General features: G+C 33.7%; 1 protein-coding gene and 1 long non-coding RNA gene across 2 annotated transcripts; one reads left to right on the forward strand and one right to left on the reverse strand.

Moving 5' to 3' along the window:
* Positions 1 to 1,447: 1,447 nt before the first annotated feature.
* Positions 1,448 to 3,302, reverse strand: LOC125201856 (stem-specific protein TSJT1-like). Its single transcript, XM_048100131.2, has 4 exons — positions 3,034 to 3,302; positions 2,342 to 2,582; positions 2,139 to 2,259; positions 1,448 to 1,796 (listed from the first exon to the last, which is right to left on the reverse strand). Exons 1-4 carry the CDS (start codon positions 3,234 to 3,236, stop codon positions 1,606 to 1,608), a joined length of 756 nt encoding a protein of 251 aa, XP_047956088.1. The 5' UTR covers positions 3,237 to 3,302; the 3' UTR covers positions 1,448 to 1,605.
* A 9,744-nt stretch (positions 3,303 to 13,046) lies between these two features.
* Positions 13,047 to 13,737, forward strand: LOC125212163 (uncharacterized). Its single transcript, XR_016134849.1, has 2 exons — positions 13,047 to 13,246; positions 13,352 to 13,737. It is a non-coding gene; the product is annotated as an uncharacterized LOC125212163 (long non-coding RNA).
* Positions 13,738 to 15,822: the final 2,085 nt, after the last annotated feature.

A 15,822-nucleotide genomic window follows, 5' to 3' on the forward strand; every position in this document is an offset into this window, starting at 1 on the left:
AATAGTATATTAAACCCCCTCTCGAGGTGAGAAATCCATAGATTATACTCCCTCCGTCCACAAAAAATAGATCACTTTTGCCATTTTGTGATGTCCACAAAAAATAGATCACTTTCTAAAACTAGAAACTTTATCTTTCATACTTTTTCCACTTTTTCTTCCATCTCTCATACTCCTGCTTTACTCACTTTTTCTACCTATCTCTCTTACTTTACCTACTTTTTCTCCTCATCTTCTCACTTTACCAATTCTACATTAAAACTCATGTCGAACAACAATAGATCTATTGTTTGTGGACAGAGGGAGTATGTTAAGATTGAAATCCCCTTCCAACCCTTAACCTCTAATTCCCAAAAGAATCAAAAGATCAAAGACCTCACACAAAACCTCAACTATTCCAAATTCTATTGAATTAAGATGTGAATTATTTTTATTTTAAAATTAACTATTTCATCCCCTTTTAATCTAATTAACCCTAACACATTCAATAGTTAGCTACTCAACTGAACGAATAAAGTTCAAGAATAATCAAACAATACAAGAGTAAGGTAAATACGAAATCAATTGGAAAAAACTATGAAATTAGTGCATCTTCACCAAGAATCCTACAATGAAGGTTTAGTTACTGATTTTCTTCATGAAAACCAAGCCTAAAACACCGAATTCAATCAAATACATGAATAAAAGCAACTAGATACTCCTACGTGATGAATGTTCATAGTGGAAACTTCAATCTTCAATTCTTCACCAAAAAGGGTTCTTGATGGAGTGTGGAAGTAGGAAAAAAAAAGTAATTGGAGCATTGTTAATAGATAATGGAGCTCATCATAAATAGAAGTGTGCTACATGAAACATATGAAACAGAAAGAGTTTATATTTTTAATGAAACAAAGAGAGTACTACTATTTATTTCCCTAATTTGTTAAAATTTGATTTGATTAGTTTATTTATATTTGATTTATTTTTATAATTATAGAAGTTTTTGCACTGCACATTATAAATATACGTAGAATCTAATTACAATAATGAAGATATAACCATAAAAATATGGATATTTAGGACGACACAGAAAATGCATAATTGGTAATGTAAGAAAGTGGATAAGAAGAGTATTAAAAATAGTGTTAGTAGATAGTTGGATCTATATTGTTTTTAGCATTTAATGGTTACGTTGTGGTATATATGAGTAATGAGTTGGGATAACTTTTTATAAATGAAAATGAACTACTTTTAATTTTGGGACAGACGAAAAATGAAAGTTCCCCTATTTTTATAAGACGGAGGTAATATCATTTTTGAAGGTTTGTCTCACGTAGAGAAACGATCTCTCTCCTCAAAACACTCTGCCACCGCTCTCTTCTCTAATGATTTCTCCGATAATCAACACATGAATATCCTTGATGAATATCTCGAGTCCTATGTCAAATTGAAATATGTAACAAAAATATGGCTCGAAAAGAGTCTTTATTATTGCTTTTATGTATGCCAACAAAATGGCTTCAACAACAGTAAGAAATTGGCATTGTTCTACAAAGCATTAAAGACGTGACACTGCTCAATTTGATCACACCATAGTAGATAAATATGATGAAGTCAGTAAGTAGATTAGTAGTTTTTGGACCAATTCGCATCGCTTCCAACTCTATGCATTCCCGTGTTCCCTTTGCGAGTCTCTGCGTCCACCTTGAAGGTTAGACCGCACACTTCGCCTGAGCTGTCGACTCTTGGCACGGCCTTCAGTTCGTTTACGGGATGCTCATAGCTTTGGAGGCCTCCAGAAGATGTGTAGAAGCACCCTGATTATACAAAGTAGTAAGATTAAAGAAGAGGAATTTTGTAGGAATATTTTTGAACCGATTTCGTGATATCCGACTCTAACAAACTCATCACTATGATAATAATCAAAAGTGACGATGACAACAATACGATTCTTGATTTTACCGGAGATGCACGGAACAGACGATCAATCAGCAACTTAAGCAGTATAGTATAGTTATGTGTCTCAAACAAATACTCTCATAACTCTTTCATGTTGTGTGAAATTAATCAGTTCTCACCTCATTCCATTCTCGAAAAATACCAGTTTTACCAGACTGGTTAGGTATATGTAAACATGTATACAACATTGAAAAGAGTACCTTTGGGGAAGGTAGCAAAGGTTTTGCCACAACCTTGCTTCACGACTTCTCCATCAGTAGAGAGAACGAGATGGCCATCCGCATCAGTCCCCCAAAAGAAGGGAACACTTCCATCAGCATCCTGTCCCAAAACGTTCAACCTTAGATGTATTGTAACAAGATACGAGTTGTAATGACAGAAGGACTAAAGCTTTTTTACTCACATTTGCAACAAATGCACTGTTGGAAGCACTATCAAAGAGGACGAACGCAAACTTCCCTTCAATATCCCTGATCACTTGATCAGCAGGATACGGCCCTCTGTCCCTCAACGTCCTGTAAGCCTCAACAACGATGATCGCCTCATTCGCAGTCTTGCATAACCCGTACTGGTGCTTGAGGTGAGCGACGTTTTGGATGTTGCCTTCGAACAAACAGAATATGTTGTCCACAACTGCAAACAGCCTGCAATGCATCCAAACAAATCAATTTTACTTAAAATGAATCAACTAACTTCAATTCTAAGAAACTTTTGCAATTAAACATCGCTATAGTTTGGACTACAACCAAATTAACAATATCAAACTAACCAATTGTAGACTATCAAATTCAATAAAAATACCATTCACAATGCACAATCTAATGGTATGACAAAAATAAAAATAAAAATAAAAATAAAAGCTAAAACTTCCTAAGATGAAAATCTAAAAATCCACAAACTCAGCATTTAATATTCAGTTAGCTAAAACTACAAACACATGGCATATAAATCAGATCATGAAGAAAATCCACCATTCACAATAGATGAATAAAAAAAAATCCAATCTTTGAACAATGACGCAAAATGAATAGGTAAATATATGAAGTTTTGAGTCTCTTTGGCAAAAGGGAATCAATATTTCTCAGAAAAAAATACCTGGGGAGAATGGGGTTTTGTCTGTCGGAAGAGTAGGCCATGAATCCGGCGGAGGCAAGGTTGATGATGACGGAGCCGGGATGTACGGACGAGAAATAGGTGGCCAAGAATTTGTCTTCGAGTGCGGGGAGCGATTCATTTTGTGGGTGCTGCGCCAATGCATCTGGGCTTTTCGCCACCGATTTGTCGAAAACAGACAACATTTTTTTTAATGAACAGATTTCTTGATTTCAAGTTGATGGAGAAAGAGTGCTAAATCCAGAATTTGATCAAAAAGTGTTCTGTTTAAATAATAAAAAGAGAAGAATTGTGTAGATCCGTGTGGATGGACGGAAATGTCCTTCGCAAATTAAACGGAAGAATAATTATAGGATCTTTTTATAAATGATTTTCAATTAAATCTATTAATCATCTTGTTGGAAAATTGTAATGATTGTTTCGAAATCAAATTACAATTTTGAATGCTAAAAGAAATACTCACACTCCAACCAAAGAGAATATACTTGGATATAAATGTTTCTAATATTTATAATTGCCTCTATATAAATATAATAATAATCCACTTACTGTAAGATATTATTTCACTCTTTTATACTCCATATTGATAAGGAAAATAAAAATATTTATGGGTGTGGATCTACATATGAGCGACCAAAAAAATTACAGAAGCACTAAGTGGACATTCGATCGTTCGATAAAAGTAAACTGTAAAAATAAATTAAAGGAATGGTTTAATGTATCCATTGGCGTTCAGTACAATGACGCCTCTCGCATGTTTTACCCTATCTAAGCTACTAAGAACATCCGCAACGGTCGCTCCCGGGTGTCTCGTCCCGTAGAGAATCACATAGTGGGGAGGAGATAATTGAACTAGCACGCCACGGGCTTCCCTTCACGTGGCTCACTCCTACTGAACAATGAAGCCCACTCACTCACTCTCAATTTTTGTTGTTCCAACAACATTGCTATATACTCCAACCATATAAATTTAAACCAAAACAGAAACAAACGAAATGGCTGATGTTTAATTCTTTCTATAAAAACAAATAAAGAATAATTGTCACTTTTAATCATAGCTAATGTTACCTACTATCACTTTTATTTACTATGAGAACAATCATTTTTACATTATTTTTGTTCAAATTAAACACCAAACACTTTAGCATAATTACTATTATTATCCAATAACTATAACTTTTTTTTACTAAAGCTAAGGGAATTTATAGCATAATAGTTTTTTAATAATAGTCATTCAAATTAAACATGGAATTTAGTCAAAAAAAAATAAAATTGTCCTATTATATTTGAAATTATAATATTAAATTATGAAGTTTCAATTTATATCATTTGTGTACAAAATGTCGTCTTTTATGCTTCTGGAGTCTGGACTCCTAATTTTGTTTAAGATAGAGATGCATGTGGCACATGCGTTAGGAAAATGCATGAGTCTCATGCGTCGTTTAATAAAAATATAAAAACGCATGAGTCTCATACGTCGTCGCCTAAAATACATGAACCTAATGTGTTTCATTAATTGATGACGCATGAGGGACATGCGTCATTCACAAATTGAGAAGCTAAATAAAACGCAATACACCTATGGAATTGCATTGTTATCATAGGACACAAAAGGAATTAACTAAGACTAGAGTAGATGAGACGTAGAGATTTCAGGGAAGGCCCAAATCCACATGCATATGAATTATTGGGCCACAATGACTCTGATTCGGCCCAGACCCACTATTCACCCCCATTGACCTATTCTTTTACCGTCCACTTACCATTTTTGTACCAGTCAATTCGGATAAAACGTTTTCCGCATAAACTTGATATCTAATACTAATATAATTCTGTCTCCGAAAAGTATAAACTATTTTCTTATCAGTTTGTTTTTGAAATGTATGAACGTTTTAATTTTCAAATAGTTAAACAACACATTATCCCTACATATAATTTTACTTACAATATCATCACACTATACTACTAATAATGTGGAGCCTACTTTTCCACAAACACTATTTACACTATATTTTATCTCTCTAGCTTTATCTTCTACTTAACCAATTATACATTAGAACATCCGCAGCGGTGTCTCAATACCGTCTCTTAACCGTCTCATCCCCACTGCACTTTTTACTCCAACTCTTAACTAGGAGACAGTACATGCATCCATCCATCTCTTAACCATCTTATTCCTCAACTATTCATTCAATTTCATTTTTTATTTTTATTTCCAACAAATTCAATTAATAAAAACACACTTTATTAATTAAAAGATGAGAGATAATGTGTTTGTGTGTAAAATGAAAGAGGTTAATAGGAGTATTTATAGAATAAAAAAACAAAATAAATAAAGAATTACCGTTGCGGAAAATAGAATTTTTTAAAAAAATATTTTTTTATTGCGTCAGTATGGCGACGCCCACTCGCGAGCCGGCGAGTGAGCATCACGCGTCGCGCCAGCGCTCTCCACATGATGCTGGCGCGTGGCGAGAAAGCCCGCCACCCCTCCCTCCACCCCGAGACACGCGACAAGACCGATTGATTGCAGCGGCGTCTCATCTCGCCGGGACGAGACCGAGTCCGCAGCGAGATGCCGCTGCGGATGCTCTTAAAACCGTGTCAGGCCAAATGTTCATACTCCCTTTGTCCCAAGTTACTTGAGTCTTATTCCATTTTGGGTTGTCTCAAGTTACTTGAGTCATTTTATTTTTTTGGCTAAAAACAAAACATCTAATCTCTCCTATTTTATTCTTTATTTTACTTTACTCTCTCTTCTTTCTCTTACTTCTCTCCTCTACTTTATTTAACTCACTAAGCACAACTTTCTTAAATCTTGTGCCGAAAAGAAACGCCTCAAGTAACGCGAGACGGGGGGAGTATTAAATGCTTGCGTATTATGAAGATAACTTACGCAATAATAATAAAATTGCCCTAATAATTTTTTGATACAAGAATACCTATATGTTAAAGTTACGGTTTACGTATGGAACTGATAGTTGGAGAACTTGATGTCAGCTTATGGCTAGCACTAAGAGAACAACAACAACTATATACGCTGGTTAGTTTTAATGCTACTCTTTCTGCGTTGTGTATCTATTTTGTCTTATCTTTAGTTCCATCTCAACTCTAATGAAATAGATCATTATAATTTCTATAAATTTTCATAAAATGCAACTCAATTATTCCATATTAATTCATTAGATCATTATAATTTCTATAAATTTTCATAAAATGCAACTCAATTATTCAATATTAAATCGATGTCATGTCTAAGTTCTCTGGTTGAATACTATTTTGCAGTTGTTTATTGGTCTATATCATTAATTCTTGAAATCTTCTATCATTTCAATAATCCGGTTTTCCTAGATTTAGGATAGAAAGTGATCATGAGGACAAGACTGCACTCCTATCCTCGTATACATCCCTTATGTTACTCATGGTATGTTTCAACTAGCCTAGAGCCATTTACGACTATTTTCACATCTTTAGTGACAAGAAGTTGCCAACTGCAAAAGGGCTCGTTGATTTGAAAATGGTGTTTGTCTTTATCAATAATGGTATTGTATCGAACTGAAAACGATACTTATGTTGAAAAGAAAAAAAGGATGTTGATCATCTATAATATTGATATTGTATTGAATTGAAACTAATATTGAGTATTGATTTCTATGGAATAATGTTTCATAATAAAACGATGCTCTGAAAAATGAAAATTGATATAAGGCTTTGATAAAAATGATATTGTATCAAATAAAAAATGTTCCATTTTCGGATTAGGCTTGATTATATTTAAAGAGAGACAATGATGTAGGAACACAATTCATGTGAACATATGCAACAGGGGCGTTCAGTTTGTAAGATTGTATCCCGAGATTAAATATGTAGTGTGTTTGGTTCATGAGATTCAACCACACAACTTAATTCTGGATGGATTATAATGGAATAATTAGTCATAGCTAACTTCATTTGACTAAAATAATCTCACAATTAAATTCTAGATTATATCTTGGTACCATATTATTGGTACCATATTATGTAGAAAACGCAGCACCTAAGGATATTGTAAGAATTTTATATGGAGAAAGTAGTTAGCTTTAATTCATAACTTAATTAAATGCCTAATGCTTTTTCTTTATGGACAAAATTACCCAGCAATAATATAGTTTATTATACGAAAAAGTGATCTAAAATCTTGATTGAATCTAAAGCAATGACAAACTCGTATTTTCATAGGTTTGAATGTTTAATTGGATGCTTGATGTTTTGAAATCCGAATCCTTAAGTTTTGATCAATTATTTGATACTCCCTCCGTTCCCTCATAGTTGAGACGGAATTTTTCGGCACGAAGTTTAAGAAATGAATGTTGAGAGCATCCGCAGCGGTAGGGAAAACTGCGTCCGTCCGTCCGTGCCGCTGGAGGTCGTCCGTCCGTGCCAGCGGCACGGCGCTGCTCTTAGCTAAGAGCACGTCCGTGCCGCTGAGCACAATTACGTGGCAGCTTCTGATTGGCCCAATTTCGTTTTTTTTTTTTTTTTTTTTTAAATTCGAAATTTATTTCAAAAAATGTTTTTAAATAAAAAAAATATTTTCCCACTTCCCAAAAAAATATATCCGTTTTCTACCCACTTTTAATTTATTTTTCAATTTTTTTTCCCCAAAATTCACATTTTCATCTATAAATACCCCAACTCCAACACAAAAAAAATCACATTCTCATCTATTATCTATTCTATCATCATCTACATTCTCTCATCTTTTTTCCTCATACTCTCTCATCTAAATTCTCACCACACTACACAATGTCCGGCTCCGGCGATCACCCTTCCGGCAATCGCGGTTGGAACCACAATTGGTTCGACTCCGAGGCCGGACATAGTCCGGAAACCCAATTTACGGCCCCTCCTCAAACCCAAGGTTCGCAAGCTCCGGGTGGCTACCGTCCTTACCCGTTGCACGACCTAAACGCCCCCGGGTTCGGGTGGGCACCCGAACCCGGATCGGGAGGGAGCAACAGCTCTACTCCTACTCCTACTTCTGTTCCTACTCCTCCTGTTCGTGGCACCCGCACCCCGTACACTCCGGGTGAGATGATGACGATGTTCAAAGCCTACTTGGCAGTCTCCGAAGATCCGGACGTCGGCACGAACCAAACCGGGGATACGTATTGGTGGCGCATCACTCGCCTCTACAATGAAACCCGGCCGGCGGGAACCATCTATCGCAATGATAGTATGGTTCGCAATTGCATCTACATATGCAACGAGGCAATTGGGAAGTTCCAGGGGATTTACCTCCAGGAAGAGCGGTCGGCGGGGAGCGGCACGAACGAGCTCGACATCGTCACTGCCGCCTTGGCGGCATACCAACGGGAGGAGTTCAAACCGTTCAAGTACCTCGATTGTTGGCAGGAGGGGCGCCAACATCCGAAGTATAGGGGCGGCATAGCAGCATCCTCCTCCAGCTCCTCCAGCAAACGGTCCAGGTCGGTTGCCCTATCCGACGGCGTCTCCAATGATATGGCTACCCAGCTTGCCGGAGCTAACTTGGGTAGCCCCGACGCTGGCCCGAGCAGTTCCCGCCCGCAAGGAAGGAAGAAGGCGGCGGCCAACCGCCCCGACCCCGGCCCCCGCCCCCGCTCCCTTTGTGCCTCCTCTACCCCCGAACAACACGTTGCGGACCATCTTGAGTCAACTCTATATGAACGATACATCTCGAATGACTCCGGATCAACTTGCAACACATGAGCAAATGATCCGGGGTCTCAAGAGGCAATTGGGGATAGAGGACTAGTCTTCCACGTGTGTAATTTTTAATTTGTAGGATTTTAATTATGTATTTTTTATTTTCTAGGATTTTAATTATGTATTTTTATTTTTTAGTATTTTAATTATATAATTTTTATTTTTTAGGATTTTAATTATGTAATTTTTATTTTTAATGTATTTTTATAATGTAGAAATGTTTTTAATAATTGGAGTATTTAAATTGAATAATAGAATGGTGGGAGCCTTGAGCTTGTCCTTAGCTAAGAGCACGGATGTGGGTGTTGTGCTCTTAGCTAAGGACAAGCAGTAAAAGTGGGTCTGGGCCCACTTCCGTGCTCTTAGCTAAGAGCACGGATGGGGATGCTCTGAGTGTGTTAAATAAATAGATAAAAAAGTAAGAAAGAGAAAAAGGTAGAGAGAATAAAGTAAAAAGTGAATAAAGTTGAGAGAATAAAGTAAGAGAGAATAAAGTAAGAAAGAAGGAAAAATTACTATATATGGAAATGACTCAACTATGATGAAACTTTCCGAAATGAAAAAATGACTCAACTATAAAGGAACGGAGGGAGTACTATTTGGGAATTCGGCAATTTTGCTATGGATATGCTCACACAACAGTTAATTACAATATGACTTAATATATCATATAATTCAAATAATCAAATAAGATAAATAAAAAATAACAAAATTACATAAAAACAGAACCAGATGAAACTACCTAATTGAGTAATTATTGTGCAACGTTACAGTTTTGACTTTACCTTTTAATTCATAATTTAACTATTGATAAGTGTTAAATTTATACTCCATCTACTAAATCTATGAATTTAATGGTCTTAAAATTTATTTATTTGTTATACATGAAATTATTTGTTATGAACCCAAAGTCCAAGAAGACCGTGTAGCAATAGCAAAGATCATTTGTGTACATGAATTGGGCCTCGACACATATCAATCAATCCATCCCAACGTGGGACCCTTTCTCCTAAACTTTTTTCTTGAACATTGAAATAGATCAAAACAAACAAATCTATCTAAATCAACTTTATATTTTGGTACGCCAACGCCTCCTCCAATCTTTTTTCTCTCTCTACTCTAGGTATTATTTGAAAGACTGTAAAAATTCATGTACTAATTCTTTTCATAGAGTTTGTACACCTAAAACGTTGACATCACATATTATTAATGTCTAAGCTCTAAGATGTTACACATAGAGTGACTAATGTGATGGAATAACAATCACATGAATCTCCTTCTACAATAAGCTAATTCGCTTAAACGAGATTTAACGAAGTTATTATTGATGAGTGAAATGATAAAAACGGTCTTCCCTCAATCCTTCATTCGTATATGGTAACTGTCCACTTTGGTTCCTGACTTCTAGTAGTAATTATCCATTTTGGTTCCAGCATAGAGTATACAAAAATTAATAGAATATGAGACATACTTTTTATTTGTGGTAAAATAGTAAAAGTGGACAATTAATAGGAAACGGATGAAAACGGTAAAAGAGGACAATTAGTGGGGGACGAAGTGAGTAAATAAATAAAAATGAAATAAAATAAACTAATAGATAAATAAAAATAAAATAAAATACTTTTTATGTTTTCTAAAAATATGGAGTTTTAGGAACACATGTTTTAATGCAAAATTGATAAAATAAAAGAAAAATAAAAGAAAAATAAATTTGAAATACTACCGGTGAATAGTGTGACTCAACTAGTGTTGTAATTTGTTGTGAATGATTTTCAAAATTAAATAAATGAATTAATTCTGTAAGACATACTAAAACGTCAAAAGAAAATAATTTTTTGACAACGGGTTGTTATAAAAATATGAAAATACGTTGATTTTTTTGTTAAAAGATAAGTGGAATAATATAAATGGAGAAATTCCAGAAGATACGCATTTTGAATCGTGGGATAGGGGAAGTAATCGAAATAAATTATATGCTCAATAAAACTAATGTGCCTAGGTGAAAATAGTTAAAAAAGTTGTACCTCCTTTGTCCCACTTAAAATGACCACATTTTTTAGTGGTAATTGTTAAGTGGAATGAAGTAGAAAGTAAAAAGGTAGTTGAATATTTTAATGAGAAGAGACGAGAGAGAATGTTATTTATAAAATTGGAAAGTGGCCATCTTGAGTTGGACAAAAAAAAAAAGTGTTTATCTTGAATGAGAAGGATGAAGTATAATGGTACTATTTGATATAAATTATATGTTCAACAAAACTAATGTGCCTAGGTGAAAATAGTTACTTCAAGAAAAGTTGTATTTGAAACAAATGATACTCCCTCCGTCCGTCTAAGATTCTAATTTCTTAGCGGTACAAATTTTAAGAAAGTTAAAGAAAAATGAGTTAAAAAAAGTTAAAGAAAATGAGTTGAAAAAAGTTAAAGAAATACGAGTCTCACTTGTATAGATTAATTTTAAATAAAATGCGAGTGGAATGAGCTAGTGGAATGTGAGACTCTATTACCATTTACGGTAAAAGTGAACTAAGACTCTTATTAGCGGACTGACTAAAATGAACAAACGAGACTCTTATTCGCGGACGGATGAAGTACTTCAAATGTTTCACTTTATTGTTTTATTTTATTCCATTCATATTTCTATTTTTGGAAAATAGTAAATCATCATTAATATATTTAACTATATTTTTTTATCTCTTTATTATTATATTAATTACAATTTGTCGCTCAATTAATGTATTCAAAATATTTTTTCTCCTTCCATTTAACATGTTAAATGAAATTTCTTTAAACCTCGTCTAATCCTATAAGTATTACTCCATCTGTCCCATTAAAAATGAAACGTTTTTTCTTTGGAATTTACCACTAAAAATGAAATCTTTCCTAAAATGAAAACAATACTATCTCTACTTTTTCTTCTCTCTTACTTTACTCTCTTTTATTAACTCACAAAACAATACCGCATAAAATCTTTTGTCGGAAACCAAATATTTCATATTTATTGGGACCAGATGGAGTATATCTTTTGAGGGATAAATGGTCCGTCTCATTCTAAGTCATTGTTTTCTTCTTGGGACTTCTCACTCTAAATGATATTCCCTTCGTCCCATGAAAGATGTCTCACTTTCTCTTTTAGTTTGTCACATTTAATATGTCATATTTCCATTTTTTGAAAAAAGTTATCTCTCACATTAATATAAATATTATATTTTCTCTATCCACTTAATACACAAAATAAAATTTTCTAAAATTCCGTGACATCCCACAAGTGCGACATTTTTTGCGGGATGAAAGAAATACTATATTTCATAAAATAGAAATGCAAATCTTTTAAATTATTCTCTCTCCTTTAACTTATTAAACAACATGTATAAAATTTTGAGAATTGAGGGAGTACTATTTTTTAGTCAGCAAGTATATAGTCCTCCTCGGCGACACCTACCCTACTAATAATTCTAAATATTCCACCGAATTTCATTTTCACACAATTGTTGTTTTGGTTTTGTAAAATACCAAAAAATGATAAGTAAAAAATACTTTCATATTCAGAATATAATATCATTACAAATTGTATACTTGTATGCAATTATAGCTAGACCAATAGAATACAGCACGGGAATTTCATTGAAAAAAGATGTATTGGTTGTATGAAAATATGAATACGCTAGGATCTATGGAAAAAGAAGCTAAACAACAAATTTACAACCCAAAATCTTGACCAAATTAATTATAGCAAGATAAAATATCATTCAAACTTCAAAATGGTCCCCTTCCCATATATGAACTGAATATAATAAAGTGAGCTATATATTAATTGCTCAAATTATACCATAAAATCCGCATGAAATTCAATCATCTGATGCTTTATTTTACATTAGTATGAGTTTTTTTAAAGGTCAAATATACATTTACGGGATATAAAAGCCTCGATGTAAAAATGAATAGAGGTAATAAAACAATGAAATGTGCATAGAAAATACACCATAAAGGAACTAACGAATAGTATATCTAAGTACTAATCGTATATTAAAATTATACTGCTACTCTCTATGTCCCATTGAATATGACCCACTTTTCTTTTCGATTTCTCCTAATCAAAATGACGCATTACTAAATATAGAAAGTCCTTAAAATACTTTATTCTTTCTTTTGAACACAGAATTAATTTGCATAAAATCTCGTCTTGTCTAAGAAAGGGAATAGTACTTATACTACAAACCTCTTAAATTACAATTCGATTTTCACACACACACTGTCTAGTCTTCTTTGACTTGGACTCACACACACGGTTGCATCAATAATATATGTATCTATTACTACTATTATCTTTTCAGGCACACACAACACAACCACACTCAGCCTTGAGCCTTCCCACCTCCAATAATCCTCTCCGCCGCTATGAACCAATTAACCCTCTTCGCCGCCGTCACGACGCTCCTCTTCCTTGCCTCCGCCTCAGCCTTGACCTTCGGTATATCTCTACGTACCTACTTCATTACTATATTTGTACATACATATATACTTATAAGTCATGTTTAGAATTGAGTAATTAAGTAAGGATGATTGGTGTGTGCAGGGGAGGAGGCTGTAGGAGTGGGCCCGGGATCGTCGCCGCCGTCATGCAGATCCAAGTGCGGGCAGTGCACGCCGTGTAAGGCGGTTCGCGTGGCGATTCACCCGGGCTTCACCTCCAAACTGGAGTACTATCCGGAGGCCTGGAGGTGCAAATGCAGAGACAAGATCTTCTTCCCTTGAGTAACAATATTAATTAATTATTTAATTAATTAATACCTCATTTTTAGTTTAGTATATGCATATTTAATTTGTACTACTACTACTACTAGTACTTAATTGGGGTTTTTGCCAACATTTGTTGTTTATTTTGTCCTGTACATACAATACCATACTATGAGGAGTGCAGAGATAACAGACTATTTCAGTATACTTTTAATTTTAGCTCTATTTAATTTGTTTACTGTTAATTCATGACCTTATTTTTAGCGCCTCTCGATTTTATGTTCTCAACGTCAGACTAGACTGACTAAACTACAAAGTCACAAATAAAGGAAACACAAAATTTTAGATATAATCATCTTGTTTAGCCTTTGTTTACTTGTGACATTTCTTGCATTTAACCTATACCTCTCTGACCGATTTTTGTACTAGTATAAATTTATTTTAACTATTCACATGTGGAATTTTCAGATTATACATGGGCTACAATTCATTGACTAAAAATTCAAATAGGATATGAATATGATTAATGTTTTGAATTTGGTGGGATGCATTATTAATTTAATTAATTAATTTGGCGTATAGTTTATGTGACTTATTCAATGCAGGTGATAGCATGGGACAGCATCAACACTGTGTATTTAAATATTAGTTCTATAGATATGATGGACGTGATAGGTACATATCTTTTATTTATAATAATCATATTTTATACTCCCTCCGTCCCACATTAAGAGTCACACTTTTCCATTTCGATCCGTCCCCAATTAAGAGTCACACTTCATTTTTACCATAAATAGTAAGTAGATCCCACATTCCATTAACTCAATTCACTCACATTTTATTATAAAACCAATATAAAAAAATGGGTCTCACATTCCACTAATTTTTTCAACCAACTTTTCTTTATATTTCTTAAAATCCGTGCCCAATTAAAGAGTGACTCCTAATAGGGGACGGAGGGAGTATCTATTTAGGACATCGGCGACGCAATATGAAAAATATCATAATTACCTCGTTCCTTGCCAAGAAAAAGAATTCAATTATTCATATTATAGTACAACAATAATGTTGTAAACATAAAAGTACATTAAAATTATCTTGAAATCGACAAATTACCTTGTAAATAAAAGAATTTTTAGTTAAGATTCGAATACTTTGCAGATTTTTTATATTTATGTAATTACTGTATTAATTATTTGGAATGTTTTATTTAAAGACCAAATTCTATGATAAAATCTAATTTGCGTTATTTTTATAGCAAAAGTACTTACAAGTTCTGACTCTTAGGCGAGTTTTAATCGAGTCATTTCCTTTTTAGTAAAAAGTCAATACATTTCTTCTCAATTACTTTACTAGTACTTTATTCATTCTTCATTACTCTGCCTTTTTCATTTCTTACTTTATTTTGTCTTTTTACTTAACTCACTTAACATTATTTTTCTTAGATCACATGCCGAAATAAACGTCTCTATTACCGTGGAACGAAAAAGTAATAATTAGTCAATTAGTGTGAACATGATCTCATTGTGCTGTATCTCTGACCAAATAACAGCTAAATATTTGTGACGGTTCCACATCCAAATCCAAAATAAATTAATGTGGATGTTTTCTACTGTAAGTCATTTCCTCTTTAGTCTAATGTAGATAAGAATAATTGTCAACCGATATACTTAATAGATTGAAATTGATATCTTCAGCTATTTAAGTCCATTTACCAAAACTAATTTATGTACCGCTCCTAAGTAGGCAGGTTTTACTAAGCATTGATGCCGCTCACTAATCACTAAACTACCAGTACAATAAAATAGACTAGTTGTTTACTTAATTGCACCATTCAGAGAAGTTACCGACCACAATTATGCTCAGTCGTTTACTTAATTGCACCATTTATATATTATTGAAACTAAGTTGATAAATAATTAATTTTGAGTATCCTAATTGACTAGTTCAGATTTTAAAAGTTTAGTAGAACCTATATAGTAATACTATTAATTTGATTAATAAGTGGAAGCCGAGTTCGGGTTTTGAGTATGCATGGTTTTAGTTTCTTATAAAATCGGTTTTAATTTAAAAATTAATTTTTCATAAAAGTAGCAGTTAATTGTCTTATTTGAATTTTTAGGATTTTAATTTGTAATATTCGAGTATTTTGATTAATATTTTTTAATTGAAATGTTTTTTAAATGAAACGGTATTTTTAATCAAAGAAGTAAAATAATTAAGAGATGAGATGGTATGGAGATGAAAGATTGCAAGTGTTATCTCTTGATGAAGAGATGAGTAAAAAGTGGTGTGGGACCCGTTAAATGT

The sequence above is a fragment of the Salvia hispanica genome, chromosome 2, assembly GCF_029641045.1.
Source record: "Salvia hispanica isolate PSC_SH4W2 chromosome 2, Shi_PSC_v1, whole genome shotgun sequence".
In the NCBI taxonomy this organism is placed as follows: domain Eukaryota; kingdom Viridiplantae; phylum Streptophyta; class Magnoliopsida; order Lamiales; family Lamiaceae; genus Salvia; species Salvia hispanica.